The 18912-nt window shown below is 37.6% G+C and overlaps 1 protein-coding gene across 2 annotated transcripts in view; it reads left to right on the top strand.

Annotated features, from left to right (window-relative positions):
• The first annotated feature begins 10557 nt into the window (after nucleotides 1-10557).
• Nucleotides 10558-18912, top strand: part of EDIL3 (EGF like repeats and discoidin domains 3) — a 472512-nt gene continuing 464157 nt past the window's right edge. The window contains exon 1 of one of the 2 annotated variants that reach the window (XM_004477129.4): nucleotides 10558-11624. In XM_004477129.4, the coding sequence (XP_004477186.2) occupies nucleotides 11555-11624 (70 nt within the window). In that variant the 5' untranslated portion in view covers nucleotides 10558-11554. The remainder of the gene's footprint in view (nucleotides 11625-18912) is intronic. The other variant, XM_023584262.2, reaches the window with a different exon arrangement.

The following is an 18912-nucleotide window of genomic DNA, read 5'->3' as shown; positions in this document are numbered from 1 at the left end:
CTAGATCTGTTTTGGAAGTACTAGACAATGAAACTAAGAGGTAAATCAAATCATATAAAATATAGATGATAGATAGATAGATCAATAAACAAAGGAAGCAAAAAAAATCATTATTTTCATATAGGATTATTTGTAGTGACAACATAGAAAAAGGACTAATAGAGGAACAAAGCAAACTAAGTCAAAGAAAAATGAAGTTTTGAAGGGTAAGTTATTATAGCCCAATCACTTTCTAATTTATTGAAAAGAGTCACTTAGAAAACATAATGGCAAGAAATGATATACTCTAACAATACAAACAAAAAGTTCATAGTATTTTGAACAAGCATAATGATAGGGAGAAAGAAGATGCACAAAAATTTTTTAAAAGGACATTCAAGAAGGTATAAGTGGAAAAACACATTGTATTTTGAGATGAAATAAAATAAATGTATAGTTTCCATCTTTGGAAGTTGTTTTCTCCTTTATCTACATAATTAAAGTGAACTCATCAAATTTCAATAGGATATGATTTAATTTTTACAAAAGGCATCTAAGTTCATATATTAGAATAAGGATGTATGAATAGCTATAAGATTTTGAAGAACAGTTTCCTAACTTAGTAGATATTAAAATGTATTAGAAATTCATAAAAATTAAACCATGTGGCTTTGGTGCCAGAAAAGAGAAGGGAAAATGGAAGTATGCAAAGTTTCAAGTTTATATAAAAATTAATATTTGGTAAAGTTGACATTTTAAATGAGTGGAATTTTAAAATATTTGGTCCAAGGCAAAGATGACTTCGATATGGCTGCAGGAAGACATTGTACAAGAAAAATCTTTTTAATCTTAAAAACTCTAAATGAAATAGGAATTCTAATAGAATATTTGCAGCTTGCAAAACATTTTATGGAATGCTTATTTTTAGGTGCATATCTACAAAGGAATTATGACTTCCTGTTTTCTTTTTACTCGGTATTATGGGCTGAACAAGAGGTGTGGTCACTGTCAGAAAGTTATTTTTAATTCACGGATTTGTTTATTAAGGACTGAATGATCTCAGAATTTAGAAAGCAGCACCACTCTGTTGGTTACCCTAAGCTGCCTGTTCGTTGGTGCTTATTGCTCCTGTGGGAAGGAATCCTCAGCGAGTGACTGCAGGAGCAGAGATTCGAGGTCACTGTTATCCATTTACTCTACTGGATTGTCTTTTAGGGCAAAGGTGCCACATGAGATTAATAAGGAGATGTGTTTTAGAGCATTAAAAGGGATTTCATAGAACTAATTAGAAGGAAAAGGGCTGCCCACCTTCCTTGTTAGGGATGTGAGCTCTTCAGAGAATTCAGAAACTTATTTTGCATTCGAACAAATAAAAATTAAAAATTAAAAAAGCCAAAGAAACATAGTAATCAATAATAAATATGTAAGTACAGTGAAATACAAAGCAGATGAAACAATGAAAATTTTTGCTGTGGTTAAGATTATAAAGGGCAAAGAGCCTAGCAACTCCCCTTATTTAAAATAAACTGGCTAAAAGTTGTGGATCGATTTAGATGATCAAAACCAAGGCTCTTCTATGGGGAAAACTTCCTGATATCCCCACTTTTTGGCCAAGATTCCCAGACAGTCTTAGACAAAACTGAGTCATCAGCTCAGGCCACAGCCCAGAGTGTCACATTATTTAATAGGGGAAAGGAAAATGTTAAAATAATACGCAGTTCTTTTCAGCTGATGCTGAGTCAGACCATCCTATGCAAAACCAGAAATATTTCCATTCCTCACCTTAGACACTTTTATGACGCCTTCTACTCAAAGTAAGAAGACTACAAAATAGTTTACATATAAATATTTCTGTTGATTTTATTAAAAAGTAAACAATGCAATTCTAAAACTTTTTGGCAGGCATACTTATCTTCTATTTTGATGAAGTATGCCTCTCCAATTTGAATGTCTACCAGATCTTCTAACTTAATCATATAGAAAATACATTCAGGAAGATATTCTTCATAATAAATGGGTGAATTAAAGTTTAGTTGAATAGAAAATAATTTTTTCAATTTAATTTGCTAGTGATTGGATGAGTGAATGTCCACATTGCAATGCATTTACACAATGCTAGTAAAATTTTTCAGTTCAAAATGCCCATTTCATTATATTTAAGATCACCAATTGCTTTTCAAATCAAATTACATCTTTCTTAAGAAAAAAATAATTATATGACTTGAACATTTTATTTTGTTCACACTCACAAACATAAGGTCAAGATGCTACAATTTTCTTCACAGTGATGACCAGGATATTTCTTTTATCCTCCCACTTTTAATATGTCTAGTACTGTTTATGAATAAATCTTTAGGTTTAAAAAATTTGATAAAGTATTTATGTTATGCAAATATAATGGTAATTTAAGACAAATACATCTCTGATAGGAGACATGCATAATACTTTATTTTAATCAATTATTTAAAATTACTAGGGAAAATGTAGTAGGACCATATGTTCTAAAGAGAGGAGTAAGAGAATTTATATCAATAGTGAATATATGAAATTAAGTATTATTCTCCTCATGGATGAACAAAGCATATTTAAAATTTCATATGTATAATATCACATATTAAAATATATTCCATTGAATTATCTCTCTTTCATATATAATATAAAACAGTGATTGAATAATATTTTAGAAAAATATTTTACTGACATTTTGCTTTTTAAATTGTAACCAATTTTGGAATCAAGAATGTCCAAGGGGATCTTGTCTATTTGTTATCCACATTTATTTGTGGATAGTGTGACAGTTTGAAGTGATCTTATGAATCTAAAAAGAAAAAGATTATGTTCTTAAACTAATTTCTTCCTATGGCTGTGAGAGCTTTGATTGGACTATGTCAGTAAAGCGCGAGCTAGCTTGGGTCTCAGCCGTCTTGCTGGGTTACATATACATAGAGACACAGAGAGAAGGGAAGTCACCATATCTGATCCTGCATGTGAGACAGAGGTCTCCAGGTTTGCCCACAGCCAAGCTCAAGGAGAAAATCCCCTGAGAGACTCCAAGAGCTGTGGCCCAAGAAGAGAATAGCCATATGCTTAATAGCTTGCAGCTGAACTCAGGAAGAAAGTGGAGCAGCCAAGCCTGATGGATAAGACCCGGAAAGAGATGAACCCTATGCCTTGTTGACCATAACTGAGTTCTGGGAGACATAGATTATGGAGAGGAAGGCAAAGACCTCAGAAGAGATCGCTCACCATCTTGATTCACCATGTGGCAACACGCCAGAATCAAAAGTAGCTGACTTTGAAGAGAGAGCATCTCTGGTGGTGCCTTGGTCTGGACATTTCACAGCCTTGGAGCTGTAAGCATTTACCACAAATAAACCATCTTGTTAAAAGCCAACCCATTTCTGGTACTTGCGTCAGCAGCTCTTTGGCAAACTGAGACAGATAGCATAGACTTTTTTCTTTAGGTTCCATTTAATTTTGCATTTGATCCAATTACTATCCTTTATGCAGCAATCCAGAAGTCTTATTACAATGATAAATTTTAAAAAACATAAAGCTCTGTCTCAGTTCTCAGCAATGTCATAAAAAGAGAAAGAGAGGGAAATGCTAATGAAAATTAAATAAAAGAGAAAATGGTCCACGATTGCCTTTTGGACTGTCATAATTCGAGTCTTTTCCCCGACTTAACCATGTATTCAAATTTCCACTTCTATGATGAGTAAAAAAGATTTTATTACCATCTTGTTTTAAATGAGGAGAAGCTGAGTTCCAGTTTTCTGTGAAATACAACCTCAAAGTTTAAGGCTTCTAATCCTGGGAAATCTTTCTAAGTCTCTTCCTTTCCTGTTTAAAGAAACTATGTGTTTTTTCTTTTATCCTTCCCTGAAATTTATAAATACTTATTCTTTCTACTATAGCATTAGTGTCTGCACTCCTTAAAGTTCATTTCCCAGCTGATGCTGACATGTCAAAATGGCTAAGTGGCTGTTGTAGTGCCCACACTGGATCCAGGAAGGCAAAAGGACACATGCAGTGCCCACAAAAGACCACAAGAGAGGCTGCAATAGAGTCAAGAACAAGACAAGTGTGTCCATTTCTTTAATTTATGTGGTATTATTTACAGTAATTCGATGGGAAAAAGAAATAAGAAGGATGAAAGTTTGAAAAAAGATGTCAAAACTAATATTATTTTCAGATAGTATAGTTATTATATATCCAGATACCCAAAAGAATCAACTGAAAAAACTAACATAAGCAGTAAAAGACTTTGATAAAGTGGCTGGGTATAACATTAGTGAATACCATGCATATACACACACAAATTAATAGCCTTCCTATTAACATAATACAACCAATCACGAAATATATTGGGGAAAAAACTGCATTCCTTTAAGTAAACACAGGAAAAATAGAATATCTAAGTAGAAACTTAAGAAGAACATAAAAGAAGACTTAGATGTATAGATAGGAAAACAAGTAGATTCTCCCTTTTCAATTCAACAAGCCCATTGTAAAGTTCATATGGGAAATATATGTATACAAAAATAGCTATGAAACTGTTTCAAAAAAGAAGAAGAATGAAGGTATACTACCTTAGCATCTATTAAACATGTTTAAACTCAACAATGATAAGAGTGTGGTAATGTTGTATGAATAAATAAATTTTAAAAAGTCTATAAAAGCAAGCAGTAGAGTTAAATATATAGGAAAAATTAATATGTGATTAAGTTGGCCAATCATACCAATGAGAAAATGGTTATTCAATAAATGGTTTTGTTATAACTGGTTGTTTTTTTCTGGGAAATAAAAGACCCCTTCTACCTTCTTACACAAAAATTAATTTCAGTTGGATAAGAATTATAACTACATACATGAAAACATAAAACTCATAAAAGGAGCCCATTTTAGCAGAACCACAAAACCTAGAAATCATAGAGCAAAAATAGATAAATTTCATTATCCAAAATGCAAAGCATTTCAGCACAGTAAAATAAAACAAAACAGCTGTAAACTAAGATAAAGGACAAACACCAGATGGATAAAGAGTTTGACAGTAAGTTGATACACAATGGTCTAATTTCCTTAATATATACAGAACTCCTACAGTTCATTAAGACTTGATCAACAATCTAATAGAAGAAAGAGCCCAAGATATGAATTCCATGTCACATAAATGAAATAGGAATTATTTTAAATATGTGAAAAGTTGATCAAACCCACTCAGAGAAATATAAAACCATGAGATACTATATTTCATCTACCAGATTCATAAGACCCAAGATTGTCAACACATTTTATTGGCCAGGATGTAGGGAGACAAGTTCTCCAATGTGCTATAAAAGGAAGGATCAATTCATGCATCCTTTATGAATGGCAATTTGGCAATATCTATCACAATTTTAAATACAAATACCATCTGACCAACAATGCCATCTCAAGTAATTTATCCTACTGAAATTATCTTGCACAAGTGCAAAAATGTGTGTTCATTCCTATATTGCTTGCTATAGCAACTCAAATGTCAATCAAAAATGGTTTACAGAACACAAATGCTATGGAATACTATGCAGCCCTTGATATAATTTCAGAAATTAATTTTTTGAGTGTGAATAAAAAAGATGTATTATGGTTTACAATTTAGTAACATTTGTTAAAACAACATATGTATACTCATACAGACATATATACACATATAGATGTTAAAATACCAGTATATATGCTTATATTTATATATAAATAGAATATCTTTTGTATATGCATAGAAAGATACACAAACAATAGCTACTGTGTACCAGTGGTTGCCTCTGGGAAGTTAACCCTGTGAAAGGAGGGAATCTCATTAGTAAGAAACTTTCATTTTGCTGTCCACTCTCTTATAGCTTTTGAACTTTTATTATGTACATGCATTAATTATTCAAAAATATTTTAAGAAGCTAAAAAGTAATTTACTGGAATGGGTTAAGCAAAAACCGAGAAGTGTTTAAAGGAAACTGAAAGGAAAAAATTAGAAGCATCAGAAATTTCTCTTACCAGCACAGACTGTGATGGCATAATCTTGCTCAATAAACCTGCCTAACTTCTGGAAACAGGATCCATCAGAGAATCAAGCAGGGAAATGCTGGGAACAAAGAATTTGGTATAAAACTTGCAGTTTTTAAAATTAATTTTCCTTGGATTCATAGTGGGAAGACTGAAGAAGTTTAGAACATAACACTCAGCTATGTCTATGATGTTCAGTTATCTAAGTGACAGGAACCATTTATAATTCTTTGGTAAGATAAGGCTAGGCCATTGATACAGAGACAAAATGAAAAGCAGTGGTAATTCTAAGAAACGGTGGTTCTGTGGTGCTACAATTTGAGGAGGCTTTGTAGGGAGATAGGAATTCAGCTAGTCAAGTTTTTAAAAGGGCCCAGGTCAGCTAACAGGGAGGTAAGGATGGTCAACCACCACACCATGGAACCTAGAGAGTTTACAGCTGCAAGCAGGAGAATCCCATCCATCAGCCATGTGGGATCTAAGCCCCCTCTTGATTTAGAGGTGAAGTGGACATCACCATCCCAGAGTCCTCAGGATGGAGGAATAAAATATAGAGTGGACTTACTGATATTCTACTATAGAATTATTGTGGCTCTAGCAATGGAAGAAATGGTATCATTTATGTGGAGACAGTGGCCACGGGAGTTGCTGAAGGCAGAGAGAGGGAAAAGGAGGTGTGATATGGGGGCATTTTGGGACTAGGAGTTGCCCTAAATGATACTGCAGGGGCAGATATAGGATATTATATATCCTGCCATAACCCACTGAGTGGACTGGAAGAGAGTGTAAAATACAAGGTAAACTATAATCCCTCTGTGTAGCTATGATCGAAAATGTATTCATCAAATGCAATGAATGCACCACATTAATAAAATAAGTTGTTGATGTGGGAAAAGTAGGGGATGTGGGAAGTGGGGCATATGGAAACACCCTATATTTTTAAGTAACATTTTGTGTGATACGTATCTTAAAAATAAATTTTAAAAAATGTTAAAAATAAGGGGCCTTTGCTTTGGAGAAAACAGCAGAGGGCTGGAAGAAGGAATTATTTGGTGTTTGGGGAAATAAGGAAAAACTGTTGAGTTATGCTCATATTTTAGGGAATTTAAATATGTGCATAGGACTCAACACTCAAGCAGTGTATATTCTAACATGATAGATCAAGAAGGTCAGAGACAATGAAGACTATACTAGAAAATGACAAAATTATATCTACATAAAAAAATATATATAAATAAATAAAATAAGTTAGATCATAGTCTAAAGGGACCCTAAAACATAAAGTCACTCTTAGAATCATCTTTGCTCCATACCTTACAATCCCTGGGATCTTTGGTGAATGACTTAAATGTCTTGATGCTTGGTTTCATCGCCTTTAAATAGAAGTAATATTTTTACTTTATAAATTCCCTCATAAAGGCTGTTGACATGATTTATTGAAACAATGCATCTAAAAGTACATTATTGTTTAGCAAGCTGTGTACTCTCAATTATTGCTGGCAACAGAGTTGTTGTAGGTTCTGGAATCTCAGTGCTTAGGTTCAATTGTTGGCTCCAATGCTTACTACATGGTGAGTCCTTGGGTAATTCATCTAACCACCCATGGCCTTATTTCTTTTCTTCAAAAAGGGGATAATAACAGTGACCTTTTGCATTAGATTTCTATTGCAGCATAACAATTAGCACCAATTTAGCAATTTAAAACAATGCGAATTTATTAGCTCACAGGCTTGACTGCCTTCTTTGATTTGGATCTCACAGGACTGAAATCAAAGTTCTAATCTAAAGGTATTTTAGATATTAAAGAAAATAAAATTTTCGAAATGCAAAACAAAATGTTAAAACACAAAATGATTTAAAAAAGTGAGTGCAATTTGATGCAGTAATCTAAGACTTTCTATATTCATTTTATTTTTAAATAATGTTCATTAATTACAGAGGTATTAAGAAAAGCTGGAATGCTGAATTTAGTGTTATCCAGCTCATTTAATGGGGAAGGGGAGTTGGGAATAGCAATAATTAGCTATTGAGAAAAATTCTTTTTTAGTTCTGCATAAGGTCATTAGCATTGACTACTTCTTCTTCATCATCATCATCATCATCACCATTGCTGTGCCCATTAATGTGCTGAACCCATTTGAAAAATCACAACAACCTACCACCTAACTCCATTTTACAGATGGGAATATTGAGTCTTGGCCATTGACTTGCTTATGTTAAAAGAGTTTATAGTGGTAGAGACTGTATTTCTATTGAGGTATTTTCTATTTCTGAAACCAAACTTCTAGCCAATAAAAATTCTTGAAAATCAATAAACTTTCCACAGTCTGTCCCTTTCTATTATGCCTATTTGTTTGCTTATACTTTATTCTGCTTTGTTTTAAGGCAATGTTTCCCAAGCTGTTTTCCTTGTAGTACTAAATTTACAATATATTAAGAAGTATTCTGAGAAAAAGTTTGTCCTAATATTCATTTTTTTTAAAGTTTGCAAAATGCTGGACTAAATATTGTTGGAAAAATTTCTTAACCACAAGACGTTTCGAAGTTTTTAATAGGTAGTGTTCATTACGAATCTCCAAGAGGCTGAGTAGTGTTTCCCAAAATTATTTGACTGTGGAACTTTTGTTTTCTAGAAAGCTATTAACATTTCAGGGAAAATAAGTTCTTTACAAAACAATTTGGGAAATGCTGTCTTCAAGAGACATATGGATTCATTTTTGGCACTTTAGATACTTACTTGAAGAAGCTGTAAAACTATATGCTGCATCACATGTGGTTGTTAAAGGCCCTATAGTACTTTATGTGAGGTAGAAGATTCAGAACAAAGTGTCATCTCTTACGTTTACTTCACTTTTTAAATCTATTTCTTATGGACTTTTAACATTTTTTATGTTTGACATCTGAAGAGACCATATATGGATTTTTTATGTGTATGCTTTTTTAAAAAAATTATTTTTAAAGAAACTTTAGTTTACATAAATGATACTATATATGGATTTAATAAGTGTGAAAGGAATTCTATAAATACAAATTAGGTAATGCATCTGGAATTGTCAGAATGAAAGGCTTATTGATGGAGGATCACTATCACTAAGGGGGGGGGATAGGATAACTTTGCAATGGGAATTATGCATCCAAGACATATCAAATGTAAAATTGGAAAATGAGACTTAAACACATAGAGGTATCAAACCTGCAGAATCTTTCAAAACTTGTCTACCAGGTAATGCAGAATGGCATTTACTTTACGTCTTCAATTATTTTGGCATAGAATACGCATTTCAATGTAGTAGTATGCCTTCTGGAGTTTTTTAAAAAGTCATTCCTTAAATTAAAACAAAGAAACTGTGACAAATACTGCTAGTAATGTTTATCATTGCCAAATAATTATTTAGCATCCTAACATGCTATTAGGACCATATATTAACAGAGAACTGAAAACAGGGAACTGAACGAATCTCTTAACCCACTCCCCAATTCTTCCTTAAACTCCTTGTCACAGAGAAACCAGCTTCTATTTTACATTTCGGGGACTTAGTACTATCCTTTAGAAAGAATACCTTGTAACTAAAATGAGATATCTCATTTCAAAAAGTTAAGGAGGTACTTTATAATAGAATGCCACAGCATGACTGAAGGCATACTTTCAAAATTAAATAATAGCATTATTCCAGAGAGCTGGGATTTGATTATTTGAAGCTGCTTTGCTATAGCTCTGGATAATGCTGTTTTATTCTAACATCTGTGATTTAAGCATAAGAGTAGACAGTAAATAAATGACTCACACTCTTCCCTTAACAAATATACCAAACATGGAATCTGAACAAATCTAGTTCTGAAAGTTGTTTTTTGCCCATTGAACAATACTTTAACTCTTCTCTAGGAATATGCATTCCAATCCGCTTGTATTCTTGAATCCACTTTAAATTTGAAAAGGAATGTAGAAATTGAAGTGTAAAGGACATATGAAGGCAAAGAGAGAGGAAGTTGCATAGCTAGTTGCCCTTTGTTATCTTTTCCTTGGTAAATTCTCCTTTCAACTATTTGCCATCAATGTCTTCTTCAATTTCTTAATGTTTGTCTCTCTTCCCATCTTCCTCTTTAGAGAGGAACTGCAACGGTCAGAATTGAATCCAAGCAGTCAACAGTCATTCTAACTAAAAAAAAAGAGAGAAGAAAGCACTATTGTAAGCCAAGGGCTGTATTTTTGGATCAACCACTTACACTGGAAAAAAGGAGTAATACCAGCCAATGTATTTATTTTTGATGGGTGGCAGGAAAATTTGATCCACCTTAGTGATTCTTCAAGAACTTGTCCTTGCATTCTAGTTTCTTCCACGGTCCCCAAACACGCCCCCACTATTTCTCATCTGAAATAGATGTGCTGCCTACAAGGATGTTGAGTTTTTCTGTCTTTTACTCGCTTGCCCTACACCATAACCATTTGCCGCCCTGTGAACAAATGAGCCCATGGCCCTCCCTCCTCAGCCCTAGAGCAACGAAAGTGCAGACAGAACAGCCAAACAGTCTGTCTTTACTGATTAGAGTCTGGCTGCCGACTAGGTTGCGTTTCTTGAGAAATCGGCCACAGTTCACTTTCCAGGGCTGTGCCTCTCACGCAGCATCCTTGGTACCCCAAAGAGCCACTTCTCAAAATCTCTTAACTTCTTTTCCTGCCTTTACTGAGACGGAACTTCAGAGGAATCCTTAACGTGGTTAATTGAAAAGTCAGTGCTGAGAACCAAGAGAATCTCAGACACCAAGGGTGCTCTCCTTAACTCCAGAGATGCCGACGTGTGTGCAGAAGGCACAGGCAATGTAGGAACTTCCGAGGCGGTGGCAGGTGCCAGGGTGTGGCTGCAGCTGCCTCCTTCTTCACTTCTAGCACAAGGAGACACCTCCGAGAAAGAGAGAGAGAGAGAGAAGGGAAATGGAGGGGGAGACCGGGAGGAGGGAATGAAAGGGAGGGCAGGGGGCGGGCGGGCGCTGCGGGAGCGGGGAGCGCGCCTGCGAGGCTTGGGCTCACACGCACGCCGCCTCTGTTTGTACACAGTGCGCTCCCGGCCGCCCGCCCGCTCTCCGCCCGCTCACGCTTCATTGTTCTCCAAGTCAGAAGCCCCGCAGCCGCGGCCGCGAGTGCAGCGCGAGGCGAGAGCGCCGGGCGCTCCTCAGCCCGCCGGCGCGGGTGACCTGGAGACGCCGCGGGAACCCGCGCCCCGCCCCGCCCCGCCCGCCGCGCCCCAGCTGGGACCCACCCGCAGTGGAGGGCTGAGCTCGCGGGCGGCTACCCGGAGCTCGCCCACCTCGGTGCTCCACAAGCCAGGCAAAAGGGGAGAAAGGATTCCTCTCTCTGGCCTTCGCTCGCTCTCGTCTTCTCCAAGAATTTGTTTAAAGAAGCGCTGCGGGAAGAAGGCATCTTCTTGAATTCTCCGGCCGGGGCGGGGTCTGCCTCTGCCCCACGGTGCCACCTCGGCGACACTACCCTCCGTGTTCCCCGCGCCTAGCCTTGCCTAGCGGGGTCACGTCCGGGAGAGGGATGATGAAGCGCTCGGTGGCCACCTGGCTTTTGGTCGGGCTCAGTCTCAGTGTCCCCCAATTTTGCAAAGGTGAGGCGGCGGGACGCGGGTCATAGGGTGCGGGGCGGGCGGGGGAGTTTCCCTGGGAAATGTCGTTCGGGTGCCCGCGGCGGTCCCCTGAGTGTACCGGGGGGCGGGGTGTGAGCGCCGCGGGCGGCATGGAGGAGGCGGCGCGCCCGGGGCACCCCCCAGAAAAGTGCCTTCAAAGTCCGAGCGGGAGTGCGCGGGGCGGAATGGGGAAGGTATCTGGGTGAGGTTAAGGAAGGAGGTGTGCTGAGAGGAAGCGGAGAAGGGACGGCGCTTTCGGGAACCGTTACTCCGTGGCTCTTTCGGCTACCGGGTCGCCTCGCAAACCTTTCCCGGGCAGTACCAGTGATGCCGGCTGCGGCCGCCTGGCAAGGGCTCCTGGGGGCCCTGGGAAGGGTGGGGGGATTAGGGGTGGGGTGAAAGCTAGCGCGCCGGGGTAGTCATCTGGTTAGTGCTGGTAGAGGCTGGAAGCCGCAGAGCCGTCCGATCCCGGGGTACGCGTGCCCCGGAACCGGTCCGGCCTGAGCAGTTAGCAAACCCTAGCGGGCGCTGGGATTTTTGGCCTCCGGTGAGGGGAAAACCTGTCTAGCAGTTCGGCTTTCTCCCTCTTCTCCAAGCGGGGCGCACAGCGTTGATTACGTAAACACCCAAGGAACCCCCGTCTCTAACCCCAGGGGTCTCTTGGCTTTGCTCTGCTCTCCCCGCCGGGGCTGCCAAAACTCTTGGTAACAGAGAATTGCGCGGTCTTCGCCCGCTAGTCCGCCGGCGCGGGTGACCCCTCCCCCGCCAGGAGCGGAAAGTTCTAAGTGCTGGTCTGGTGGTGCTTTCTATGACTTGCATGAAACATATAAACCAGTATTAAAAACAAATAAAAATACAGGACTTCAGCGAATCTCCTGCTGAGTTGGACAGGTGACTTTCAGGTCCTCCGAGAGGTGTGGTTTGGAAATACAAGCCCTGGTCCAGGCCTGGGTCTCCCGGCTGGTCGGGACTGAAGTTTGCGCAGCGAAAGGGCAGGAGAGCGGCTTCGGCCCTGGGAGGTCGCGCAAGGGGAGCTGCGCCCCTCCTGTGCTCGCAGATGCTAGCGTCTCCTTATAGAGGAACCGCGGGGGTAATAGAACCCTCCGCAGGCCGCTTCGAGTGGAGAGCAGAGTGCTCTACAGGGTTTAAGATGCTATTCCTCTGCAGCAGGGTAGCTGGATTAACAATGCGTTGACTCGAATCCACTTGAGATTAGACACTGCATCAATGTTCTACACCATACATCCATGCACCCACATCCATCTGTCTTAGAGGAACACATGGACCCTTGGGTGACTGCCCACCGAAGCTGGGTGTTGTTGACCAGATGCCTTCATTGCCCTCCCAGCAGAGATCCATGGCCGCCCATTTCCTCGCCTTCCCTTCCCTCACTCCCCCAGACTGTGGCTATTTTTCTCCGTGTGTGGGCATGCCGGTAGGTGTGTGCCTCGCCTGCGTTTACGAAGTGCCCTTCCAGTTGTCAGGCCGAGGCAGCCACACTACGAAAGGTTAGGGAACGGCAGTGACTCTAGTTACTCGGCTGAATCCCCCAGCGATATAAGAAAGACCGTGCTCCCACCGCAGATTTTTTTTTTTCCTTCTTATTTCCAGTCTGGATTCCGTCTGCACTTTGATCCCATAGAAGAAAGGGAAGGGGGAGAATTGCAGGCACTCTCTTCTCGTCCTCTCTTCCCCGCCTCCGTTCCCACCCCAAACAGGGAAACACACACACACACACACACACACACACACTCACTTACACGGTGGAGGGCGGCGCGGGTGGGGGAGGAGGAAGTGCATCTCGCGTCTGGGGCGACTCTGGTCTCCCTGGGTGCGTTTGAAATGCTGGTTGAATGCCGGCTCGGCGCAGCCCCGGGCTCTGCCTGCTAAAGATATCCGCGCCCAGGGTACAGTTTAGTCCGCCAGACAGGCCAACGATGGAGATGTTCGCCTGGCTTTCCAATCCGGTCCTCCTAGACAATGCCCAGGCAGCAGTGTACTCCATATTCTTCAGTAGATTCCTTCCTTGCAGCCAGCCTGTGGGGAGAGGGAAAAGGGGCTTTAGGAAAAAAATGAACCGTTTTGTATTAGCTCTTTTTGTTACATTTACACCTCTGTAATTTATCCTCCCTCAGTCCTCCAGAAGGCAGAGTGCAGCTTGCCTGACAGCTCCAAACAATTAAACTTTGAGCAAACTTATCGAAGCTAATGCTAACACTGAGAATGTTCCTTGTGCATCCCCACCCAACCAAGTCCCAAACATTTCTCTAATGCACACCTTTTAGAAATTGTGTTTTCCCCCTTATGTGTGGGTTGCAATTTACGTGTATTAATGCTTGGTATTTGATAAGGAAATGTAACTCCCTTTATTAGTCGTTTTTATTTTTAAAATTAAACCAATGGATCAGTCAGAGTGAATGTTTTATTAACTCTTAAATTATTCATCGTTATGGGTTGCTCCAAAAAATCCAATAACATGCGTACAGTTGCGGCAAGCACGTGATATCTTATGCAATCTGTCCCTGTGCCTGCAGTTTGTGCCTGAAGTCTTTAAGCAAATGGCACTGTCTAAAAATGTCTAGACATGTCCTAAATACTATGAATCATTGGCATTTGCTTTTTTGAATCATTGGTGGTTTTTAGTGACTTCTACATGAGAATAAATCAGTACCTGAAAATCTCACTCCAGATAATAACACTATGTTTCTATAGCAATATTTATGTTGGAATAGGTTTCCGTATTTTAAAAAAATATATTGCACTTTAATGTCTTCATTATCTCATTTACATGGCCGTTAGTTGAATACTTTAAAATAAGAGGTAACTTAAGATTCCAGGTGAAACATTTAAAAATAATTTTTAAGTATAGAATAAAATTAATAATTAAGTGAAAGTAAATTATCTTTCTATGACAATTTAATATTAATTCAAAATCTTGACTATGCCACAGCACTGCCGTGACACAACACATTTTTTTTCTAGTTCTGAACAATGGTTTTCTATTACCGAAGTGTTTCCTTAGATTTGAAATGTATTTTTTTAAATGCATATGTTTTTGAGAACGTATTTATAATAATTAAAAATATATATAGAAAATGGAAATGGTCTATTTTTTCATCTTTGTTCTGAAGTTGCAAAGATCTCCAGAGCCAAACAAATATATTTCACTTCTGAACTATTTTCTAAATTAAAACTCTCTACTTTTCTTAAGTGCATTGATATCTTTGTTCATATTAAACATGGATTCAACTTCTAGTGTATTTTTAATGAATTGCTAAATACTTTAATAAAGTTTTATCACTAGATACTTATAAGTTTTCCTTCTCACAAAGTCATAGTAATATAATTGAAGCTCTAAAATATACATGATTAAATAAAACAGCATGCTACTCAATGCCTTTGCAAAACATATTTGATAGTTTTTCAGAAGTCTAACTTGGTGGCCCAAACTTTTTACTTCACCGATTATTAATTAAGCTAAGCATTTTATTTAGAACTGACCTTATTTTTAAAACCTTTCCTCTTTCAAAGGCTTTTGAATAGTGGAATGTCCTGTGTGTTTCAATTTGTGTACAATATTAAAAACCTGCTTCATTTGTTGTTTACTGAATACACTTGCAGGTGCTATAGCTGTATGATTTATGATGTAGTAAGTTCATTGAATCCTTGCCAGAAAAACAATGCAGGCTTCAGAACTCAGTTCAAGCCAGAAGTAAATCAGAACAAGTAAGTATGGAAAGAAAAAAAAACAAAACAAATCTTGCAAATATATAATTAGTGCTGGGCTTCTATCATAAGTGATCAATTTGCTGTTTATGTAGTTAGGTTTCACTCCCAAGTAGCTTAAAAACTGACATCGTTATGGAAAAATGTAGTAGAAAACCAAATGAAAACCAAGCCATTCATATTATTCATTCTCATTTGTGTTTTAAGGAAGCCATGTAAGCATGCTGCTTTTTCATCGTCGCCTTCATAATGATTATAATAACTTTTGGCTTACCAAAGCAAATGAGTGCCCTAGTAAAGTGGAGTAATTATTAAAAATTACCCCATGGTCCTATGTAATAATTGTCACTGGAATTACTTTTGCAATGTGTTTGATTTGAGAGAGTTGTAGGGAGAAGTCGACTGGAATCAACTGTGCACTCACCAGCAGGTGTCAGGATAATCAGTGGTGATCATTTAAAGGAAAGATGGAAAAAATGAAAGAGTAAACTAATAAATACAAATAAAATGACTTTGAAATCTATTTGAAATTGATGTTGTTAGATTTCAGTGCTTCTCTAAGAAGTTGGGGGAAGGTGAGTTGTTTGTACCATAGGATTTTAACTTGGAAGCAGAATTGCTCTAATTGCCACAAACAAGTATTCATCTAAGTTGAACCATGATTTTTCAGAGGTCTCCTGAATTCCTTGCAGTGGAAATGCACATATAGCTATGAAGTGATTGAAGTAAAACAATTATTATTGAGTATTTTAGCAGATTTTATAAGCTTATGATCCATACCAACCACAGGTTTTAGAAATAGATTTTCTGATATACTGATTTTCATGGATATGTACATTCAGCTATGCACTTTTACACATCTCTCATACTTTGAAAGAGATGACTGCTTGTTCTTTTCCATCATAATGGTAAAGTGTATATATCTTAGAACTTGCAAATTTCTAAAGAACATACTGAAATACATTGTGTGAACAAGACAGACTAAATGACATGATAAATAAAGCCTTGTCCTTATCCATTTAATCCTTTATATATATGCCTATCATGTATCAATAACTGTCAGTAACTTGACACCATTTATTTGTTTTTAACTGTCCTTTAACAGATAACCTTTCCTCTCAAATTATAGTAGCTGCTGATGTAGCCTTTAAAACCATCTTTCAGATTTGCCATACACCCTTTGTACAAGTTGTCAGGTTTTATGTAGACTCTGGCACTGTGCCGACTGGTTTGTCTCCAGTGGCATCTTTCTGTGTCAGAGTCCTCCTAAAATAAAAAAGACCCTTTTCCCTCTCTCTCTTTCTCCCTTTCTGTCTCTGTCTTTCCTTCCTCTCTGTCTCTCTCTTTCCTCTCCTACCACCATCTCTGTCCCTCCTCTCATTTCCTAGGTGGATTACAACTAAGGCACAGTACTCACTATGAAATTGATATGGCGATCTGTCATCATTATTAAAAGATTTCAAATTTACACATATGAAATTTGCAATTTATCTTCCTGTGAGGAAAAAAAAAAAAGATGATAATGTGAAGCCTCTGCCTCCCAAATACAAAGGTTTAAAACATAAATGGAAATAAATTGGATCTAAATTATGGAGCAATTCAGGGAGCTTACACTATGATTTTGCCTAGAACCATCATATGCCCTGCCTAGAACTATCAACTATACAAAAATTTATGTCCACTCACTTTTGGAGAAGTCACTTGCCTTGTAACTTTATCCATGGGGAACATGTCTGGGTACCTAGGACAAAGCATCAAAAACTTTGATCCACCCAAAATTAGACATACATTTAGGTCTTAGATCACATGTTAAGAAAATTCTACTTCTCTTGGTTTTCAGGTTCTTGAGCCCTCTTTAAACTGGATTGAAGAAATAAAAGGCAGATGTGAGAGTAGATCAGGCTTACAAAGCAATAAAACATGGCAACTGTTAGACAAAGAGGAAACTGAAAATGTGCATGCAAAAGACAGTGATACTATATAGTATTAAAATCTGGGGACATTTAGTATAAAGATCTGAAGTTTAAAGATCTGAGGACATCACTGAAGGCTTGTGGGAGACAACTTTGATAATTGATGCTAATAATGTTGCATGATAAAGACTCACTGCAATATATTAAACTTTTTCTCGGTACAATGGCAGTAAAGTATATACATTTCTCTAAAAAGATTTTGTCAAAAATGTTCAAAGTTAAAAACAAATGCTTAACGGTCTAAGCTTCAGATATCTGAATAATGTACTTGTTTGAAAACCTTTATTCCCATCATGCTAAATAATGTATATAATTTTTTCCTAAAGTAATGAATGAAGGTATCACAAAATGCAGGACTCTTATTTTATATATTTAAAAATATGTAAAAGAGTAGACATCAGAATACAGATAAATGTCCTGCAATTATTTGGCTATATTTTAGAAAGAAACACACTGTTTTTTGTTTTTTTTTTTAAAACATTCATTCTACACTGATAATAATTAGGTGGGATATGTTCAACAGAAGACATAATTTATGAAGTAGAATGGCTAATTTAAGTTCAAGAATTTAGGTAAAGGTATTTAAGCCCTAAAGCAGTTTTGAATCTAATTGTGACAATGGAGAAAGGAGTTTGACTCTGTATCTTAGTTTTACCTTTTCTGTTTTCTAAAACAGGTTAGTATCAAATGTATTGATCTCTTTTTAACATAATTTAATATTGTATGACATTTCATAAATGGGAAGTTCAAGATTTTAATCTCTTGTTATATGAAAATGTGCTTGCTGAATGTAATCTCCAAATAGAGTCAGGCATCATGCATTTCTTAAGGTTTTGCTTGGTATTTGATAAATTGATTTATAATATTTTGGGAACACAAAATAATCCTTTAAATTCTTCCTAGTACTTAGGTCAGGGTGACCATCTCCATTTTACTGTTACTAGAGATTATGGCAAGTGTCTTGGGTTAAACAGGCTCATGACACTTGAGTAGAAAAGACCAGAGCCATTAAATGGGAATGTTGAAAAGTACTTTTATTTGAAATAAATGGACTAATTCCTTTCTGTAGTATAGAGCAGACTCCCCACCAATGAGTGTGAGTCTTCTTTCTGTACTCACATCGATGAAGTCTTTCTCCCCTCAAATCTTTCTTTCCAAATGCTACTTGAACTCTAATTTTGTCCACAGTTTTCCTGTTTATATTTTTCTTTCCGTAGTTTTACCCTTGTCTTTTAATGCTAACTTTTTTGAAATTCTGCTGATAGATGAAAACAGAAAATGACCCTTTGAAATTCTTGAATGTTTATATGCCAAGTTCTTGTTTCATAATTTGTGTTTCTTACAGAGCCTGGCTTAGAACAATGCTAGGCAAAACAAAACAAATGTAAACAACAGTGACTACGATGACAATAACAAAATTCTCAGAACAGGTAGTCAGTATATATTGAATGGAATGAGTGATTTCTCCCCACCACATTAAAGTATTCCTTGAGGAACATCTGCATATTTTAAAGAGCAGTATCACATTTATGTAAAAATTAGGTCAAATTTGTTTCAGGAACTTGAAAAGC

Source organism: Dasypus novemcinctus, chromosome 2 (genome assembly GCF_030445035.2).
Source record: "Dasypus novemcinctus isolate mDasNov1 chromosome 2, mDasNov1.1.hap2, whole genome shotgun sequence".
Classification (NCBI taxonomy): Eukaryota; Metazoa; Chordata; class Mammalia; order Cingulata; family Dasypodidae; genus Dasypus; species Dasypus novemcinctus.
This window is presented reverse-complemented; position numbering and strand designations above follow the sequence as displayed.